Below are 19,036 nucleotides of genomic sequence, written 5' to 3'. Positions count from 1 at the left end.
TTTAATATTACAACCAAAATAAGATTTGGGAATATCAGAACAACGATCAATGGTTTTTTTCGATGATTTGATGCTCTTGCCACTTCATTTGCAATTTTGTGACCACTAATTGACGAGTAAGATTAATTTATTTATAAAAGATATGAGAAAATTTAAATTAATTATTAAAGATATCATGATTTCTTATAGTTTGTTTTCAAATTTATAACTTTGTGATTACAAATTTGCAAGTGTTAATTCATCTGTTCATAAAAAGAATATGAAGAATTTTTATGACTTATAGTAGATTGCTACTTAGGAGGTGTTTGAGAAGCCTAATAAGTACTTTTCAAAAGCATTTTTCTGCAAATTGAGACAAATTACTCCATATATTTACTTCGTATACCGTAAAAGCACTTCAGAAACTATGATTTTGATCTTACCAAAACACTTTTTTAAATTTGTTGGTGGAAGGAGAACCTCTTAGAATCCTTCCTCTTCTTTTCTTCTCAAATTCTTATTTCTACAGTTAGATTAAAGAATAAATAGTTTAGATTTAATATTCTAAAAATATTTTGGACATCTATTTTAAAAAATATTAAATCTAAACTATCTATTTTTTAATTCAACGGTGAAAATAAGATTTTGAAAAGAGAATGAGTAAGAGGAATTTTGATTCATTTTGCTGGTTTGTAAATTTTTAACCATTAATTTGCCAGTAAAATTTGTCTTTTTATATTCCTTGATTTACCACCTCTTAACCATTAATTTGTAAATAAATCCGTCTACAATTTCAGTGCTATCTCTCATGACAAATTTAACTTTCCATTTTTAGTCATCTAATCCTATTTATAGGGTAGAGAGATAAAATATTTTTTGTCATATTTATAGAGTACTAAGAGAAATTTTTTTTATATGAATGTACAAACTTACTCTTTATTTATTATGGTATTGATTTTGTTTGCATAAGGTATAATATATACTAAATAGGGATAAAATTGAAAATTTATTGAATTATAAATGATAGTTAATGAAGTTTAAGATTTTTCTTAATTTGTGTGAAACATATTAAAAGTGACCTATAAATAAAATCAGAGAATTTTTTTTTTTTTATATCTAAGTGCCTGCCTCTGTTTAACATTTTAACTTACTGTGTGTCTCTGCTTTATTAAAGGGCATAATGGATGACCAAAATCGGTCTTTTTTGTTTTTTTAATTATAATTTACGCACTCATTATATTATTCATAAAGAATTTAAGCTCAAAACTTCACATTTAAAAAAAAAAATAAAGGAAGTTTCTAATGTTATTGGGCTATAAAAGCCCGACGAATTGGTCCCTTATATTTGGACTCCAACATATACTAGGGAGAAAATGATCCAAAACCTCTGAAATATGAGAATTCTAACATAGTATCTCAAAATAACTTAGGGAGTGTTTAGATGGAAACCAAACCATGATTTTAGAAGTTCTTTTACGGTTTACGAAATAAATATGTGAAGGAGTTTGTCTCGTTTTGCGGAAAAGTGCTTCTAAGAAGCACTTTTAAAGGTTGTCAAACACCTTCTTAGGGCCTGTTTGGGTGCTCCAAAACTGTGGTTTCAGAAGCACTTTTCCGCAAAACGAGGTAACCTCCTCCATATATTTACTTCGTAATCCGTAAAAGCACTTCTGAAACCATGGTTTGGTTTCTATCCAAACACTCCCTTAGTCTTTACCCATGAAGTTCTTTAACAATTGTTGAAAAGATTGCAATTATTCATGAACTATATCTTTGTTGGAGTAGAGGATACAAAAGAGTGGAAATACGATCTGGCTGCATTAAAGTTATTAATCTTGTTCCGACAGGATGTGATAAAAACCACCCTTTTCAAAGACGTAGTTGATGAAATTAGAAATTTATTCCATAGGAACTGGCATACTGTAATTAAACATGTCTTTAGAGATAGTAACATCAAAGCTGATCACCTTGCTAAACTTGCTCGTGATCTCATAGAGAATTTTTGTATCTTTGATCAACTATCACCTCTTACATAACAGGTACGGTTGTTGATGAAAAAAGATAGATTTTTCTTAGTCGTTTTGATTAGGTCAACTTTTAGGTTTTCCTGTCTGACTTGTATTTTTTGTTAAAATAATGTTATTCAATACTTACTCAAAAAAAGAGATATCATTTTAAAATTAAGTTATTTGTAAAGTAATCTATTTTTTGTAAATTAATCTAATTGACTCAATTGTCCTTGTATAACTTCATCCAGAAAGAGCGCCGATAGAAGAAATTTTACACAATGTGCATAAAGCCATTTGGAACATTTCACAAAGAAACTTAATTTCAGAATTCTATAGGAATTAAAATGATTTTGAAAAACCGTTTTGAGATTTTCATATTTGGAAGGTTTTTAGATGTCTTTCTCCCTTCTCATTAGTGGTACACCTAAATGGCTGCCCTTAATTTCTGCTATTTTTAGTTTCAAGTTGAGTTTAGATGTGATAGAAAACCTAAAATGATCAACAGTTTCTTCATTTTTGATTGAGTTGAGTAAGTCTCGGAGACTTATCCAGGGGACGCTGCTGTTAATTTCTAGCTAGGTGGAATATATGTAACGTGAGAGTTATCAATTTTGTTCCATATTCTATTTTCTGAATACTCATTTTAAAATTCTGATTATTTCGTAAATTGAAAAGAGACCATGTGACATGTGTCACGGTTTTGATAATTGAAGACAATGATTTATTGTAATAGTTAGTTTCTTTATTTATATGTACTGTCTCATTTCCTTAATATAAGGACTAAATACTACCTCCGGTCCTAATTATAAGAACTAGTTGACTAATTTGAGGAAATTAAAAAAAATAAGTTAAGCTAGTTATTTGTAATAAATAGGTGTTGTCTTTCCTAAAATATCCTTGCTAATTAAGTATATTGGTTAGAACTATCATTATTAGAAGGATTAGTTTGAAAAAAAAATGCACAAATATGAAAAACAAAATGGATTGGGGTCTTATATTTAGGATCAAAATAAATGTCAATTGATATTTTATATTAAGGATCGGAGGTAGTAATTAATTTGAGTTTGGACAAAAAATAAGTAATTTGAAAACATTAAAAAAAATAGTTAAATTAATTATTTTGCATCAGATGTGGATTGGTTTTCTTATAATACACTTTCTAATCATAGGTATTGTAACTAGAGCTCATTTACTATGTGTAATAATAGGAGTACTGTGAAAAAGAAAATATAAATTTGAAAGGTAAATAGAATTGACGTCTTGTACTATTATTTAAGACTAAAATAAACTTATTGTCTAATTCTTAAATCCAAGAGCTAAGGTGGCAGCTTAGTTGTTCTATCATCAAGGACTCTTTATTTTCTCCCCGTGCACACACCAGGCATCTAGGTTTGCCTCTTTTAACTTGAAGATTTAACAAACCTACAGGGTATTTGGATAGAAACTAAACTATAGTTTCAATAATAATTTTACGGTATACAAAGTAAATATATAGATGAATTTATCTTGATTTACAGAAAAGTATTTTTTAAAAATACTTCTCATGCTATCCAAACACCTCTCTAGACTAATTCGGATCAAGTAATGTAGAAGTCTTTTGGGTGGCATCTCTACCACTAGGATTTAATACTACGTATTCTCAAGTTCAAACTCAAAAGTTCTGATTGTGTTTGGTTTACTTATAAAAGCATTTTTACAAATATCTTTCTTACGTGGTTGAAACAACGCTGCCACCCAAAGTGCCGGGTGTTCCACCAGGGACATTGTATGGAATTTAGAAAGGATCACAGGGCATCTTTTTAAAATGCACCACGTGCATCTTCCTCGCTTGGGAGGTACAAGGTGCCAGGTTTTGACCACTGCGAGGTCAAGCTTCAGTTCAACAAGAGCATCCGCATGATAGCATCTTTGTCATCTTCCATACCTTTTTTTTTTTTAATCTCGTTTAGTTGGCGAACGCTGACCCACTGCTTCTTGTCTTTTTTTTTTTTTTAAATAAAATTTTTGTGTTTAAATGTTATGGGAAAATAAAAAAACTGTTCTCAAATATTACATTCGGTTGTAAGTATACCACCAAGGCCGCATGTTTATTTTAATATTACCTTGAATCTTAATTATGAAACTTTATTTGTAAACCACAAACGAGATCTTATAATCAAGATCAGAGGGAGTACTAAATATAAAATTTTAGTTTACTTTATTTTTCATATTATATTATCTTCGATCTTAATATAAAAACTAGATTTCGGGTTTATTTTAATTCTAATATTCTTTCTTTGTTTTTAAATTGTTACCGGAAAATAAATATAATGAAAATACCATGTGTTTATTTTGTTTGTTAAATATAAGATTTTAATTAGCTTTATCTTTCAAATTATACTACCTCCAATTTTAAATATAAGAGCTAGATAAGAGGTTTATTTTGACCCTATATTTAGGATCTTAAGTAATAGCTTGTCTTGCATGCATGTTTTGGGGTTAAGTAATAGCTAACACTCTAATATTATTTTCTAATTGTATCTAGCCTCTTAACTTTATTTTTGGTGCATCCAGCACCCTTATTTAATTAGGGACAAATTTAAAAAAATATTTGTCAGCCATATACAAATTTTTTTGGTCATGCCTATTTTGACAACTGCTTACTATATTTCAGGGAGGAGAAAGCATGTCAAACATTTAATATGAATATTTTTATAAAATTTAAATTTATAATATATTTTAAAAAAACTTGACTAATCTTAATCATATTATTTGAGTTTAAAAAAAAAGAGTTTAGACCATTCGATTGTTTTTGTTTCTTATTAAAAAAAAAAATGGAGGGAGTATATTTTAGTGTTGCACGATGTTGGATTTCCATGTCTTTTCTGTCTTCTTGCTGTTTTAGGTGATCTCTTCTCCTAATTTTTGTTTTTTTAACCGTCACTGTTTGGTTTGCGCTTCATTACTTCTGATCAGTGAACTTGCACGGGGTATGGTGCTATTTAGGTAGAATAAAAAAAGTTCTGAACAGGTTACAGAGATAAGTGAGAGATTCTGGAGATGGTAAAGTTGGCGGGTAGATAATCTGTCACTACCATTTTAAAATACAGTGAATCCAGCACAATCTGATGCATTTTCACTTGTTAATTATTAGTTCCTCAAATTCCAGTGGGCTTTGAGCGTCCTCATCATTCCGTTTTATCAACTTTTCCCCCAAATATTCTTTTTGGGATGCTCGTGCACTCGTGCATTTGAAGACTACACCGTTTAGCTCTCAAGTTGGCATCACTCCCTCTGCCGTTTCTTGCGCTTTCTGTGTTTTTCTTGGAATTCAATGGAGAAAACAGATGCAGATGCAGATGCAGATGCTGGAGTTCGAAGTGATGGAGAGTCCTTGTCGGATCCTGCTCATTATCATCGTCTACAGGTGATTTCACAAATCTGAATGGTAGAAACTTTTTTGTTTTTGGTGCCTGGGTTTTCTCTGGATCAAACGGGTTCAAAACCATACAGAGGAGAACAAAACGAAAGAAAATGGAAATTTAAAAAAAAAAAAAGGGAAAAGAATTTGAGTCTCCTGTTTCTACTTGTTGTATTAAGTTCCATCACTGAGCACAGGAAAATCGATCTGAAAAACGAGAAAGAAAGTGAATTAGGACGAGTGTTTTCCCTTCTGCTCTGAGTTCCAGTGATTTAAAGGTTCTCAAAGCTGAATTGTTTATGATCACGTTTCCTTTTAATTTCTCCCTTGTTACTGTTTTTCTGGGTTTGCTTCATTCAGTAGTCAGGATGGCTGACTACACTGTTCGTAAAACGGGTGGCTTACACTTCAAAATGGTATTGCTTGTGACGTTAATTTGAGGTACTACGTAGCAAAACAATGAGGTCTGGCGCTTAGTATAAACGGATTGGAGTTTAATTGCTAATTTATGTCTTAGTTTATTATTTATTAGATTACATCAAGTTAAAAATAATTTTCAAGTTTGGGCTTGCTTGATGACCATCAAGTAGTGCCTTCTATTGTGATCGCAAAAGATAAACTCAAATTGGCCATGATCTGGGAAGCAACCTTGCCACATACCATTTTTGATACCTGTCTATTGTGAGAGTTAAAATAGGCTAAAGGAAGTATGCCAACAATGAACATAAATCTACATAAAAGGGGGAAAAACAGGGATACTAACTAATTTACCTACAGCTTTGACCTTTTGTACCTTTCTCAAATTTGTTGAGCTCTTTGTTTGATGAACTAGTTTCGGCAACATTCCAGACATGCACAGGAAATGAAAAAGCTGATAATTGCTCCTTGCTTCTGCAGTCCAGACGACCAAGCCTCACCTCTTTGCATATACCAGTAAGGTCAATAGAAAGTGCGTTATCATCTTCTGCAAAGACGGAGGTTCTATCACTGTCAAGTCCAGGTTCCTTCCGAGGAGGACTGCCTCCAAGACCTAGTTCAACCAGAGTCAAGTCTTCCATGAGAAGTTTACTTCCTCAGAGGAGCTTAAAGGCAAAAAATTGTTCTCCAGATTGTGAAAGGGAAGTTCTCATTGTTTCTGATATTCCCTCATCAGATGGAACTTTGCATAAGCCTTCAGCTTCAAGGTCCCTTTCTTTTAATAAGGTTCTGTTCTCTTCATCAACAAAAACATCAAATTCATTACCGGTCACACCAATTGCAAATACAGTTGCAGAGACTGTGCATGGAAGTCATCCAGGAAGCGGTCCTGACCTAAGTGTATGTTTCATATGCTGATTCTTGTCCTCCATAATTTGAAGATCCAAACAATAAATTTTATACTCTACTCAGTAAAAATTTTGAATTTTGTTGGACCTAAAATGGGTATATGTGTACTCATATTTTGCTGCATTAGTGAATAATATATTCTTTTTCATATATACGTAGAAAGTGGAAGTCAAGCATCACATGACTCGATCATTTTCAGTTCCAGTTAATATCAAATCCTCTAGTTTAAAGCGAACAGGTTCTAGTGGTTTGATGCGAGTAATTTCAGCAAGACCACATCCTGCAGCTGTTAATGGCCATTCATTTGATAAAGCTTCAGTGCCAGAGATTGGTAATTCTTTGTATTACATGAAAGTTATATTATTTTTCTACCATCTTTTGTTTCTTGACCAAGAATATGTCTAATATGAGCCTCTGAAACATCTCTCTGTTTTGACGAGCAGCATTCATGACCTTACTGATAGATGAATGAAAATATGTTGATTTACGAAAGAATATAATGAAAAATTTTCTCTCTTACCTTTGGATGCTATCATTTTAAAGCAATTCCATCTTCTCTAGTAAAGAAATGATGATCATAAAAATTTTCTATGCATCTAGGACAATTTATTGGCACTATTATATGTAAAAATATTTTTATAAACTTTTTTTTATGCATATTAATTTACTGTCCCCTAGTCCTTGGTTTCCTAGTTAATTTTATGCCAAAATTCCTTCTCTTCCTGCTTTCTCCACCTTCTTCCTTTTCCAGTTCCAGCAATTGAAGATGCTACTGAGGACATTCCTGAAGAAGAAGCAGTTTGTAGGATTTGTTTAATGGGGCTGGAAGAAGGGGGGGATACCCTTAAGATGGAGTGCAGTTGTAGAGGAGACCTTGCGCTTGCTCACCAAGAGTGTGCAGTGAAGTGGTTTAGTATAAAAGGAAACAAGACATGTGATGTTTGCAAGCAGGATGTCCAAAATCTTCCAGTGACTCTGTTGAAAATCCAAAGTCCTCATCCTACTGCTGGACGGTCATCAAATACCCCACAGGAGACAGAAGTTTCTTTTCACAGGCAAGTTTAAGTGCTTCAATGTGCTAGCTCTTCTTGTGTTCAAAGTCCTTTCAAGCTGACACATAACAGACTTAAACAAGTTCTTTTGTAACACATGCTTTCTTCATACTTCCCTTGTAATTTTTAATTATAAATTAGCTAGAAACTTTACTCTAATCATAAAATCAGGGATGATGATAATTTTCTTTTAGCTTGTGTTTGACATCTGCCCTATTAGGCGGCAAACTTAAAAAATTCATAGCTAGATTTAGAAAGATTGAAATGAGACAAGCTTTGGCTTGTTTCCTCTATAACAGAAAAAATATCGTCATACAAATTTAGAATATCTTTAACACCTTAGAATTTACATAAACGTGGCTGGCCGATGAGCAAGAATTCTGGATATTTATAAAATTCAAGCTTGACTTTGTAATTTTGTTGCTCATGCCACAAATTTTCAAATAACATGAACGGGTATTTATTTTAAAGTTCTATCATTCCTCTAGAACATCAAATATATCTAAGAATCATGGGTCCAAAAAATTTAAACCAACAATAATATCTAAGACAACTATATAAGATTCTTTTCAATTCCTTATTCTAAGTGTAAATAAAATTCTAACTAACAAAATATATTAAATAAATATTTGTTCTCTCAAGACTCATTGTCAACTGCCAACTTGCTTCTCTATATCCTTTCCTAGCTTCACCTAGCATGGCTTAGTAAAATGGGGCAAGATGTGGGGGAATAAACAACTGACAATTCAAGCATGTTATCATCACTCAAGCAATGGAATACAAGCACATAACATCATGAGTCATTATACATGAGATACAAGATGTAGCATCCATATAACTTAGTACATCATAAACTCAGAATTCATGCTTCTCTTTATGTGACCAAATTTCATCCTAGAAAAATTATAATTACCGTACACTGACCTCCTGTATGAAGGACCGCCATTGGTCAATGAGTGTACTTGAAGGCACCAAAGGGGAGATCGGGTAATGAAGGGCTATCAGGACAATGATGTGATGATAGTAAACAGAAGAGGCCTGGGGATTTAGGCAGGTGGAAGTCAGCTGGGGGAATACGAAGGGAGAAGAAAAGAGAGAGGCAGATTCTGAAGAAGAAAACTAATGTAAAACAATGAAGGCAAAAGGGGGAGGGAGGAGGAGGAGAGAGGTAGAAACAAAGAGGGAGAAAATAGAGAGAAATTGAGGGAAAGAGACTGAAAAATTCTCAAAACTTTTTAACAGGCCAAACGAAGTACAAGTGAATATGGGCTTATTTATAGTGCCTTTATTCTAGTTAATCTAGACTAATGTAATGTGGAAAGATAAGATAAACTTTTTTTTTTCTTTTCATTTTTTAATTCTTAGGAAGTCTACGCTATTTTTAAATAAAGAATATTGTTAATATTAATGACTAAAATACCCTTTTAATTGATATTTTAATTTTTTTTATTTGTCTAGTCTTTTTCTTTCTTTTTTCTTTTTTTTTTTTTTTTTTGTTCTGTGCTTTTTAGTGGTTCTAATTATGTTGCATTCTACTCATTCATGCATGACAGGATCTGGCAGGATGTACCGGTACTTGTCTTGGTCAGCATGCTAGCTTATTTTTGCTTTTTAGAGCAACTTCTGGTATGGCTTTTTTATTTTATTTAACCGTTTCTAGTGCCAAATTATAAGTTGGTCCTCTTTGAAGAATAATTTATCCTTTCGATGGTCTTAATGGGTCTGACGTCATCTACTTTGCAGAAAAATCATTGGCGTAGTGTTGTAATAATCACTAAATAATGTAGGAGTGGTAACCTCGTCACTAATACTGCATTTTGGGGCCAGATTTACAAGAGAAGGGCCCAAACAAAGGGGGCAGGCCTAAGTCAGGGGCATATTGGGAATCAGGGTGCCTAACGATCATCTGAAAGTGTCAGGGTAGTGGAGTGCTTGAAGTAAAAGTAGCATGAGCGACGTAGGAGGAGAGCAGAGTGTGACTGGTTTCGAGGGAGGTCCTGGTCTCTTGACACTGTCAGATGATTGTTAGGCCGCTGATTCCCAATATGCCCCTGAATTGGGCCTGTCTCCTCTGTTTGGGCTTTTCTCTTGTAAGTCTGGCCCCAAAATGCAGTACTAGGTCCATCAAGAGACAATAATAGTGACCGTACACGTTGGCTATTGAAGTCAACGTCTACACTTAACCGTAGCAATGATTGAACTTACCAAAATGAGTCCTCACAAGCATCTGATTATCATTTTGTCTCAAGGAACACATCTGTTCTCTCACTACCCTCTCCGCCCCAAGTTAGTCAAAGCTTCGGAAAGAGGTCTAGAAAAAGATGCAGGTGACCAATGAATTAAAAAAAAAAAAAACAAATAAGATCACAACAAATATTCACAACTTGTAAATTAGGGAAGGAATGAACATTTATTCCTGTTATTGTATGGAGTAATAGTAGGATAAATATCCCTACAAAGTGGATTGTAGTTGCTGCTGCCAAGTATGAATATGCAAATCTGGATTAGCTAATTTAGGGGGAAAAAACTTTTAGTCTTTGAACTTTGCCTTAATTATTGATTCATTTCATAAACTTTGACTCAGAACAATTCAGTCCTTGTATTTTACTGAGTCAAGGAATTATGGGGCAATAAAAGTACAAGAACTGACTTGTTCCGATTTGAGAAACCTTACAGATTCTGTTTTTCTAACTAAGTTCGGGGACTGAATCAATAAACTAACAAAAATATAACAGAACTAACTATAGCAACAACAACAAGAAGAAATACCAGGCCTTATCCCACTAGGTGAGATTAGCTGTGTGAATTGCATTATGCCATTGTGTTCTTCTTGGTCTTCCTCTACCTCTCTTCACAAGACTCAAGACCATATGTTCCTATCTTCACTAATGCCTCCATCGGCCTTCTTTGTCCATGTATGAACACCTTGAACGGTTTTCTACCATCTTTTCCTCCAGAGACACCAACCAAAAACTTTCTCATATGCGTTCTTGTAGAGAGGCGTCAAAATATTCTAGTATATTTCATTGATTCTGTGCAAGGGGATATATACAGCAGCAGCTAATTAACTCAATACTGCAAATGTGGGAATCACTACACCCTCCATAGATCTCATAAATCATGGTATCCAACCTTGTGAACTAAATTACGCCCCCCACAACACTTTTGACCTATCTCCTCTCCACATTTTAGTCATTTTGTTTGTTTTTATTTCTTCAATCTACTCCATTCTCATCCTTTCCAACAACCAAATGGCCCCTTAATGTTGTTCATCGAGCAAGAGATTGGAGAATTCTGTCTTCTTTCAATTTTTTTCCCCCTTTCTAAATGTTTTTATAATTAAATTAAATTATGTCTGACAGATTGAGTTCTAATTTAACAGGTTTCAGATATGGGTCCTCGTGCTCTTGCCGTCTCACTTCCTTTTGCCTGCACATTTGGCCTCATCGCATCTTTGCTTGCTTCAACCTTGGGTATGTCTGCTACCTTCTGTCTACCTAAGCTGTTAAGTAGTTTCATACGTACTTATTAAATAAACAAATTGTGAACAGTTCTCTATTTTCGCCCTTCTATTGGGCTAGTCAAAACTTTTAGCCACAAAGCATTGAAATGAATGTTCAGTCTCTAAATAAACAAAATTTCTAACCTTAAATAAATCTGAAGATTTAAAAAAAAAAAAAAAAAAAATCCCAAAGACATGGAGGATAAGATGTCATCTATCTAAATTTAAATCCAGGATATAATAACAAGACATTAAATAATATCCTTAAGGTTCCTATTTGGAAACTTGTATGTCTAAAATAGTAAATCCAATGGATTTTACAAGATAATGACATTTATTGGATAATCCAAAGGATTTATTTGAAAATCCCCCAATCCAGAAGATCTTAAATGAATAAGTAAAACAAAAAATAAGCTAATTAATCATAACATATAGCATTTAAGCATCTTAGGTCCCATTTGGTACAAAGCATTGAAAATGCAAAGTAGGGATTAGGATTAGGATTGAGAAAATCTATTAAGCATGAGAGATTGCTTGTTATATGTGATTAGACAAATTCATGTATGTGGGATTAGGAAATACCATAGGGTAAGTGGTATTTCCCAATCCCATCTCCATGGGTTTGCCTAATTCCATGCAACAAACAATTAATCATGCTAAATACTTTTTTAATGACTTTTCTTAATTACAATCCCAGTCCCTATTTCTAATTTTCAATGCTATGTACCAAACGGAACCTTAGTTCTTGGTGGGTCCTTTTTAGTCATCGGATCTCCTACTTGTTGGCCTCCATATGTGCCACTTGAACCTTGCATGTCACATATGTCACCCCTTTTGACATAAGCACCATGTGGGATAGGATCTTGACCTCCATCACTATCACTCTCCTACACCATTTCTTTTCTTATCCTCTCCCTTGCTCCCTCCCTCCCTCCCTCTCTTCACGCTCTTCCCTGCGTAACCGCAATCACAGGCTTTCTTCCTTCATGACATCTGTCCAAGTAGTTACAGTATATTCCTACCCCTAATCTGCTCTTGATGGGTCTGCTGCTTACTTGCCTTATTCTTCATCCTATAATAGACCTCAATGGGCTCATTCTCAACACCTCTACAGCTTCTTGGTGAAACTTTAAGCCTTTTCATGCATGGGATCCTAGTTTTTCTTGAGTGAACCTAGTACTTGGTTTTTAGGAGCATTAAAAACAAAAAAAAAATATCTTTGATAAATTAGATGCCCTTGTGATTTGAGATAGAAATTGTGACTTTGAAGTTTTCCATCTGCACTTTCTGTCTTTGAGATTGAAGGTAGTCACGTTGAGATTGGAGATTGATTAATGTGTATGAGCTTCATATACAAGAGCTGAAAATATGTTCGCATGCAAAATTTACAAGGAAAATGCAACTACAATATTAGGTTGAGTGATGTGGCTGAAATTGACATTAGAGGGCAACTTCTAAATATGAATGAAATGAGGAATCCCCCAGAGAAAGGAAATAGTTATAATTGGATAATAGAATCTACTTTGACGAGTAACTTCCTGGGTTCTTGTGGTGGAAGCATTTCACATTTTCATTAGTTTATCATGAAAATTTGCTTTCCCTGTTCGGGTTGTTGATAACTCACACTAAAAATCAACAAATTGGATTGGATGAATGTATTTTGCAAAAAGGATCAATCAGTAACACCAATTCTATTAACATTGTTCTGTTTATATTGACACATCCTTATCTGTTATTTTTATGATGGATACTATTGAAAGTTGCACCAATTTTGTGCTGCAAAAGATAACTTGATGCTGAGATAATAATGTCTCTCATTAATTTTAATATTTTTTAGCTAGTTATAGTTAACTCCTTCAGCAAATTTTAAAATCTCACTCTCTGTTTTATTGGCGTTAGTGAGCAGGGATTACATGTGGGCTTATGCTTGCTTCCAGTTTGCAATTGTCATCCTGCTGGCTCATGTATTTTACACTATAGTAAGATGGCCTATTTTCTTTCATGACAGTGTTGTGATCATTATGTCTGATCTTCCCATTTTATGATTAGGGCAAAAAAAAAAAAAAAAGAGTCCCACTCCGATGAAAATTGTATGAGATTGATCACTGTATACAATCTTATCGTGGGCCTTTTTGTGCATGTAGCGTAAATTAAATGGGATTCTCTCGGTTATGCTTTCTTCACTTGCTGGATTTGGGATTGCAATGGTTGTAAACTATCTGCTCAAGGAATTTTTAAATTGGAGATTTAGAAGGCAGATACAATCTATTAACCATACCCTAACGGAGCAGGAACAAGGACAGCATAATAGGCGGCAAAGACAGCAGCAAGAGCAACATCAATAATGGTACCTCCGGTAAATAGCTGAGGCAACTGGTACTAGCAGTCTTGCACAGTCTTCCACTATTGTGATGAATTTTGCTTCTTATCACTCAATCAGAGATGCTGTTTTTGTTTTGGCTACAATCTGATGTGCTGTTAACCCATGAATTTTTTATTTATTGTACCAGATGTTATCCGTGGGAGAGAGAATGGGGTGACTGATGTTGTCCATGGGAACCATCCATGTGGGTCCCACACTTTGTCTTCCTCTCCCTCTCACCCTCCCCCGTTAAGTTTTTGCTATTTCTGCATAAGTGTGTGTCAATATATTTTGGGATGTAGGCCTTTGCATGCGCAAGGATAATGTAAATAATTTGAGTCATTCCATCTATGTGCAGTTTAAGCTGTTGATGGGGAGTGTGTGATGTGTCCTGTTGATTTAGATGTACTTGCTTTTATGTATTTCGCTTTTTACATATGTATAATTTGGCTTTTTTATTTTTTTTAAAATCAATGCCCGCATTCACTGAAGTTGCGGAGCAGTGTTAGTCAACAAAGGTGGGGGGAAAAAAACAATAATCTTGACCCTGAAATGAATCATCAAAAGAATTTACAGATGACACTTTTCCAAATGGATTTCCCTACCATGAGTTTTTCACAGAAGGCTGCTGGGAGAGACGAGTTTTCCTCAGTTGAGAAATTAGACATGAGGCGTGTTGTGGCAGCAAGCAAAATCGAAAGCTTGATTACTTAACCAATACTTTTGATCTTTAATATAAAAACTAATATAAAAGCTGTATAATTAACTTAGGGAGATTAAAAAAATTAACTTAGTTATTTGTAACAAATATGTGTTGGTTTTTTTAAATTACCTTTGTTCAATCATCTATATAACAGCCCCTGTAATAAGTGGTACAATAGTTATTTAAAAGACTTTGTTAATCATTTGGAAAAGTCAACATGATAGGAAAGACAAAACTAATCAAATAGAAATCTATCCTAGTTATTAACAATTTATATCCATAACAAAACAATAGTTCCTATTTCAGAATGACAAAGATAATTAATGTAATAAGAAATAATTAACACTTGATTTTTTATGTATATATCAAATTCATAGCTAAAACCCTCCAATGGGCTGTGGGCCTTAAATATTATAAAAAAAAAACAGCAAAGACGTTTCATTAGTGGGGTCACATGAACCCCCCACTTTGAGATCTTTCCCTCCTTGTGCTTCGTCTTTGTGTTCCTCTGGTCCGTGTTTTTTCTGGCGAGAGTGAGTGTGAGAGGAAGAACAAGGGTTTGCTTTGAGACTCCTTTAAGATATTTTGATAAGTTATTTTCACCTTACATTTTCCTAGTTACCTTTTTCTTCTTATTTTTCAAGCTTTTGGCAGAAAAATAAAGTTTGTTAGGATTTAATAGATTTTTAATTTGAGACTTCTAACTTATTTTATGATATTAATGAAGCTTATGAGATTAAAATAAGAATCTTATAATCTAGATTTTTTTTTAAATTTAGATGGTTGATTTAAGGAAGTATAAGTTAGGGTTTAGTTGGAAAATTGTGATTTGTGATAATGGTGATATTAATTTCAAAATTGATCTCTTAGTTTAGTTCATTGAAAAATATATTGAAGATTTAACACTTGAGTTTTGAGGATTTTGTTGGGATATGAATGTTGATGATTATTGGAGGAACTTTAACTAATGAAAGTTAAGTGTTTTGAATAAATTAGAAAAAAAATTAATTCATAAGACTCTTATTCTGACCCATAAACTTCGTTAATATCATAAAAATAAGTTAAAAGTCTCAAAAATTAAAAATTTATTAAGCCCTGACAAATTTTATTTTGGTGCCAAAAACTTAAAAAATAAGAAGGTAAATAGGAAAAAATAGGACGAAAATAACTTACCAAACTATCTTAAATGAGTTCCAGAGCAAACTTTCTTTCTTCCTCTCATACTCACTCACTCACTCACTCACGCCGGAAAAAGCACGGACCAGGGGAACGCGCAGACGAAGGAGAAGGGGGGAAAGGTTTAGAAGTGGGGGTTCACTTCACGTGATCCCCACAAGCGAAATGCCTTTGATTTTCTTTTTTTAAATATTTAAGGGCCACGGCCCACCAGGGGGCTTTTACCCCCTCCCTCCAAACTTCACGGAAGTGGGTGTCATCGCCCCACTTGCCATTTTTTTTTTAAATTTTTATTTTTATTTTTATTTTATTTGTCTAATAATATTTTAAAAAAAACTATTATTATTTTTTTTTTAAATTTTTAATATATATTTTTTATGAAAAATTATGGTTTATAATTTAGACAATAAGATTAAATTTAAGTACCATTAGTTAATCTTTTTTTTAATAAAACTTAAATCCAAGAATAAATATTTTGGATGTTACAATCTACATTGAAAATACACTTAGATGGAAATACATTACAATCAATAAGGATTTTTTTGAGAACAAATTATAAATTTAAGAAACAAAAAGGATTGAAGTCTTATATTTAAGACCACCAATTAGTTCTTATATTCAAGACTGCAGGTACTATTACTTTTTTATTTTGTTACTTTTTTATTTCGCAAACATAGTAATACTATCTTTGATTCTTAATACAAGATTTAGTTAATTAATTTGGGAAGACTAAGAAAGTTACTAAATTACTTTAAAGTATTTATATTTATTGTTTTTCTTCAAACTAATTTACTGTAGTAATAAATTGATGTAGAATATAATGATATACATAAGTATTTTAGAGAGATTATGTAACATATACTATAATTAAATAATCTAGTAATTTTATTAATCTCTTCAAATTAATCAATTAGGTCTTATATTAAAGATATGAGGTAGTATTGCTTAACTAGTATTACATTGGTAAGTTATTCGAAAAATCATTCCTGTGATGCATCTTGTGTAGAGTGAAATTTTGATTTTTGTTAGGCTTTCAAACTATCCTACACGAGACTTGTCATGGACAAAATTGAAAGCTTTAAGTTTTTAACGTCCAAATAAATTAAAGTATGAATAATTACCAAAAGAGACGAGGAAAGCAGTGAATGAATCACATTCTAAAGCATATAAAGAGTTTTATAAGGAGTTAGGAACAAAAGTGGGGGAAAGAAATATTTACAAGGTTACGAAGCAAAAAGAAGGGGAAAAAAAAAGAGATTTAGACCGAGTAAAGTGTATAAAAGACGAAGAAAGTAAAGTTTTAGTTATTGATAAAGATATTAATGATAGATGGGAGGCTTACTTTTACAAGCTGTTCAATAAGGTAAACAAATATGCGACTCAGGACTTGGAGGACTTGCTAATTAGCAGAGATGATTAGAATTTGGCTTTTTACTATAGGATTTATTTCGAAGAGTTAAGGCAGCTCTTAAAAAAAGGACAATAACGGTATTCCTATTGGAGTTTGGAAATGCGTAGGTAGGGAGGGTGAATTATTGCTAACCAAGCATTTTAGTGAAATTTTACACTCCAAGACTATGTGGGGGAAAGAAATATTTACAAGGTTACGAAGCAAAAAGAGAAGGGAAAAAAAAAGAGATTTAGACCGAGTAAGGTGTATAAAAGACGAAGAAAGTAAAGTTTTAGTTATTGATAAAGATATTAATGATAGATGGGAGGCTTATTTTTACAAGCTGTTCAATAAGGTAAACAAATATGCGACTCAGGACTTGGAGGACTTGCTAATTAGCAGAGATGATTAGAATTTGGCTTTTTACTATAGGATTTATTTCAGAGAGTTAAGGCAGCTCTTAAAAAAAGGACAATAACGGTATTCCCATTGGAGTTTGGAAATGCGTAGGTAGGGAGGGTGAATTGTTGCTAACCAAGCATTTTAGTGAAATTTTACACTCCAAGACTATGTCGGATGAATGGGTGAAAAACACTTTAGTTCCTATTTAAAAAAATAAAAGAGATATTCGAAATTGTGCAAACGACAAAGGAATAAAACTTATGAGCCATATGATGAAGTTGTGGGAAAAAATGATCGAACATAGGTTGAGGTTAGATATTTCCATTTTTGAGGACTAATTTGGATTTATGATGGGAAGATCCACAACAGAAGTGATTTATTCACTAAAAAGGTTAATGGAAAGATATACGAGTAAAGGAAGATATTTACATATGGTTTTTATTAAGTTGGAAAAAGCTTATGATTGTGTGCGCAAAGAAATATTTTGGAAAGCTTTGGAAAAGAAAGGTACATGGGTTGTATATGTCAAATCCGTACAAGATATGAATGAGGGGGTAACTGTTAGTGTAAGATCATTTGGAGGTGAAATAAAGAATTTTTCTATTAAGATTGGCCTACACTAGGGATCATTTTTGAGCCCTTATTTATTTAATATTGTTCTAGGTATTCTAACTGAGCTTATTTAAGAAGAAATTCTTAAGTGTATGCTTTTCGGGATGACATAGTTCTCATGGTTGAATCAAGAGAAGAGATTAACTCTAGATTGGAGTTATGGAAAAAGACCTTGGAGTTGAAAAGTTTTCGTTTGAGTAGGAGCAAAACAGAATATGCATTGCAATTTTGGAGAGAGGCAAGTCAATAGTAACTTGAAGGTGAAGATGGAAGATCAAATCATTCATTAAGTGTCAAAGTTCAAATATCTAGGATCTATTATACATGAAGATGATAAAATTAGTGGAGATGTTTCTTATAGAATACAAGCTAGATAGTTAAAGTTGAGGAAGGTTATTAGAGTTATTTGCAATAAGAAAGTACCCGAAAAGCTCCAAGAAAAATTCTATTAGACTGCTATAAGACCAGTTGTATTGCATGGTAGTGAGTGTTGGGCTCTAAAGAAAAAACAAGAACTTAAAGTAGGGGTAGAAGAAATGAGGATGTTAAGAAGGATGTGTGGTCATACAAAAAAAAGTATGATTCGAAATGAAAATATCAGAGTAAGAGTAGGTGAAATGCCTATCGAAGAAAAAATAGTTGAACATTATTTGAGGTAGTTTGGAAATGTGCAGAGAAGGTTATTGAAGGTGCCAATAAGAAGAGTAGATTAGACAGTTTGAAGTCCTATAAAAAGAGACAGAGAAAAACCGAAAAGAATGCTCAATAAGATCATTAAACGAGACTTTTGGTCAATAATATATCTAAAGACTTGTTGTTGATAGAATATAATGACATTGTACGATCCATGTAGCCAACTTCATTTAATAAGATAAGGCTTCTTATTATTGTATTTGAATAATTACCTAACATGAAATTAATCAAAATTTAGTTACGTTTTAATTTATTGCTGTCCATAGCAATTATTCATGTAATTAACTTATTTTTGATTCATCAACATATTCGTGTATTTAACTTACCCTGTGCCCAAAGAGATTTTTATATAATGCGTTAACTAAACAAGTGTGAGCACATTTAAGCCAATGTGAGAAAGCCTAATTTGAATAGATACATAACAAAGTAG

At 33.0% G+C, this 19,036-nt stretch overlaps 1 protein-coding gene across 3 annotated transcripts; it reads left to right on the top strand.

Moving 5' to 3' along the window:
• The first annotated feature begins 5,069 nt into the window (after positions 1-5,069).
• On the top strand, positions 5,070-14,066 carry LOC114717795 (uncharacterized). Of its 3 annotated transcripts, none has more exons than XM_028902989.1 (9): positions 5,070-5,394; positions 6,238-6,705; positions 6,874-7,045; positions 7,472-7,769; positions 9,320-9,392; positions 11,149-11,239; positions 13,168-13,247; positions 13,413-13,624; positions 13,779-14,066. In XM_028902989.1, exons 1-8 carry the CDS (start codon positions 5,302-5,304, stop codon positions 13,611-13,613), a joined length of 1,476 nt encoding a protein of 491 aa, XP_028758822.1. In that variant the 5' UTR covers positions 5,070-5,301; the 3' UTR covers positions 13,614-13,624; positions 13,779-14,066. The 3 variants fall into 3 exon arrangements, with proteins under 3 accessions (XP_028758822.1, XP_028758821.1, XP_028758823.1); XM_028902988.1 differs by having other exon boundaries at positions 5,071-5,394; positions 7,466-7,769; XM_028902990.1 differs by having other exon boundaries at positions 5,072-5,394; positions 6,286-6,705; positions 7,466-7,769.
• Positions 14,067-19,036: the final 4,970 nt, after the last annotated feature.

The sequence above is a fragment of the Neltuma alba genome, unplaced genomic scaffold, assembly GCF_004799145.2.
Source record: "Neltuma alba isolate B1F8T4 unplaced genomic scaffold, ASM479914v2 tig00011776_pilon, whole genome shotgun sequence".
Lineage (NCBI taxonomy): Eukaryota > Viridiplantae > Streptophyta > Magnoliopsida > Fabales > Fabaceae > Neltuma > Neltuma alba.
Note: the sequence above shows the minus strand (reverse complement) of the source record. Positions and strands in the feature narration are given on the sequence as shown.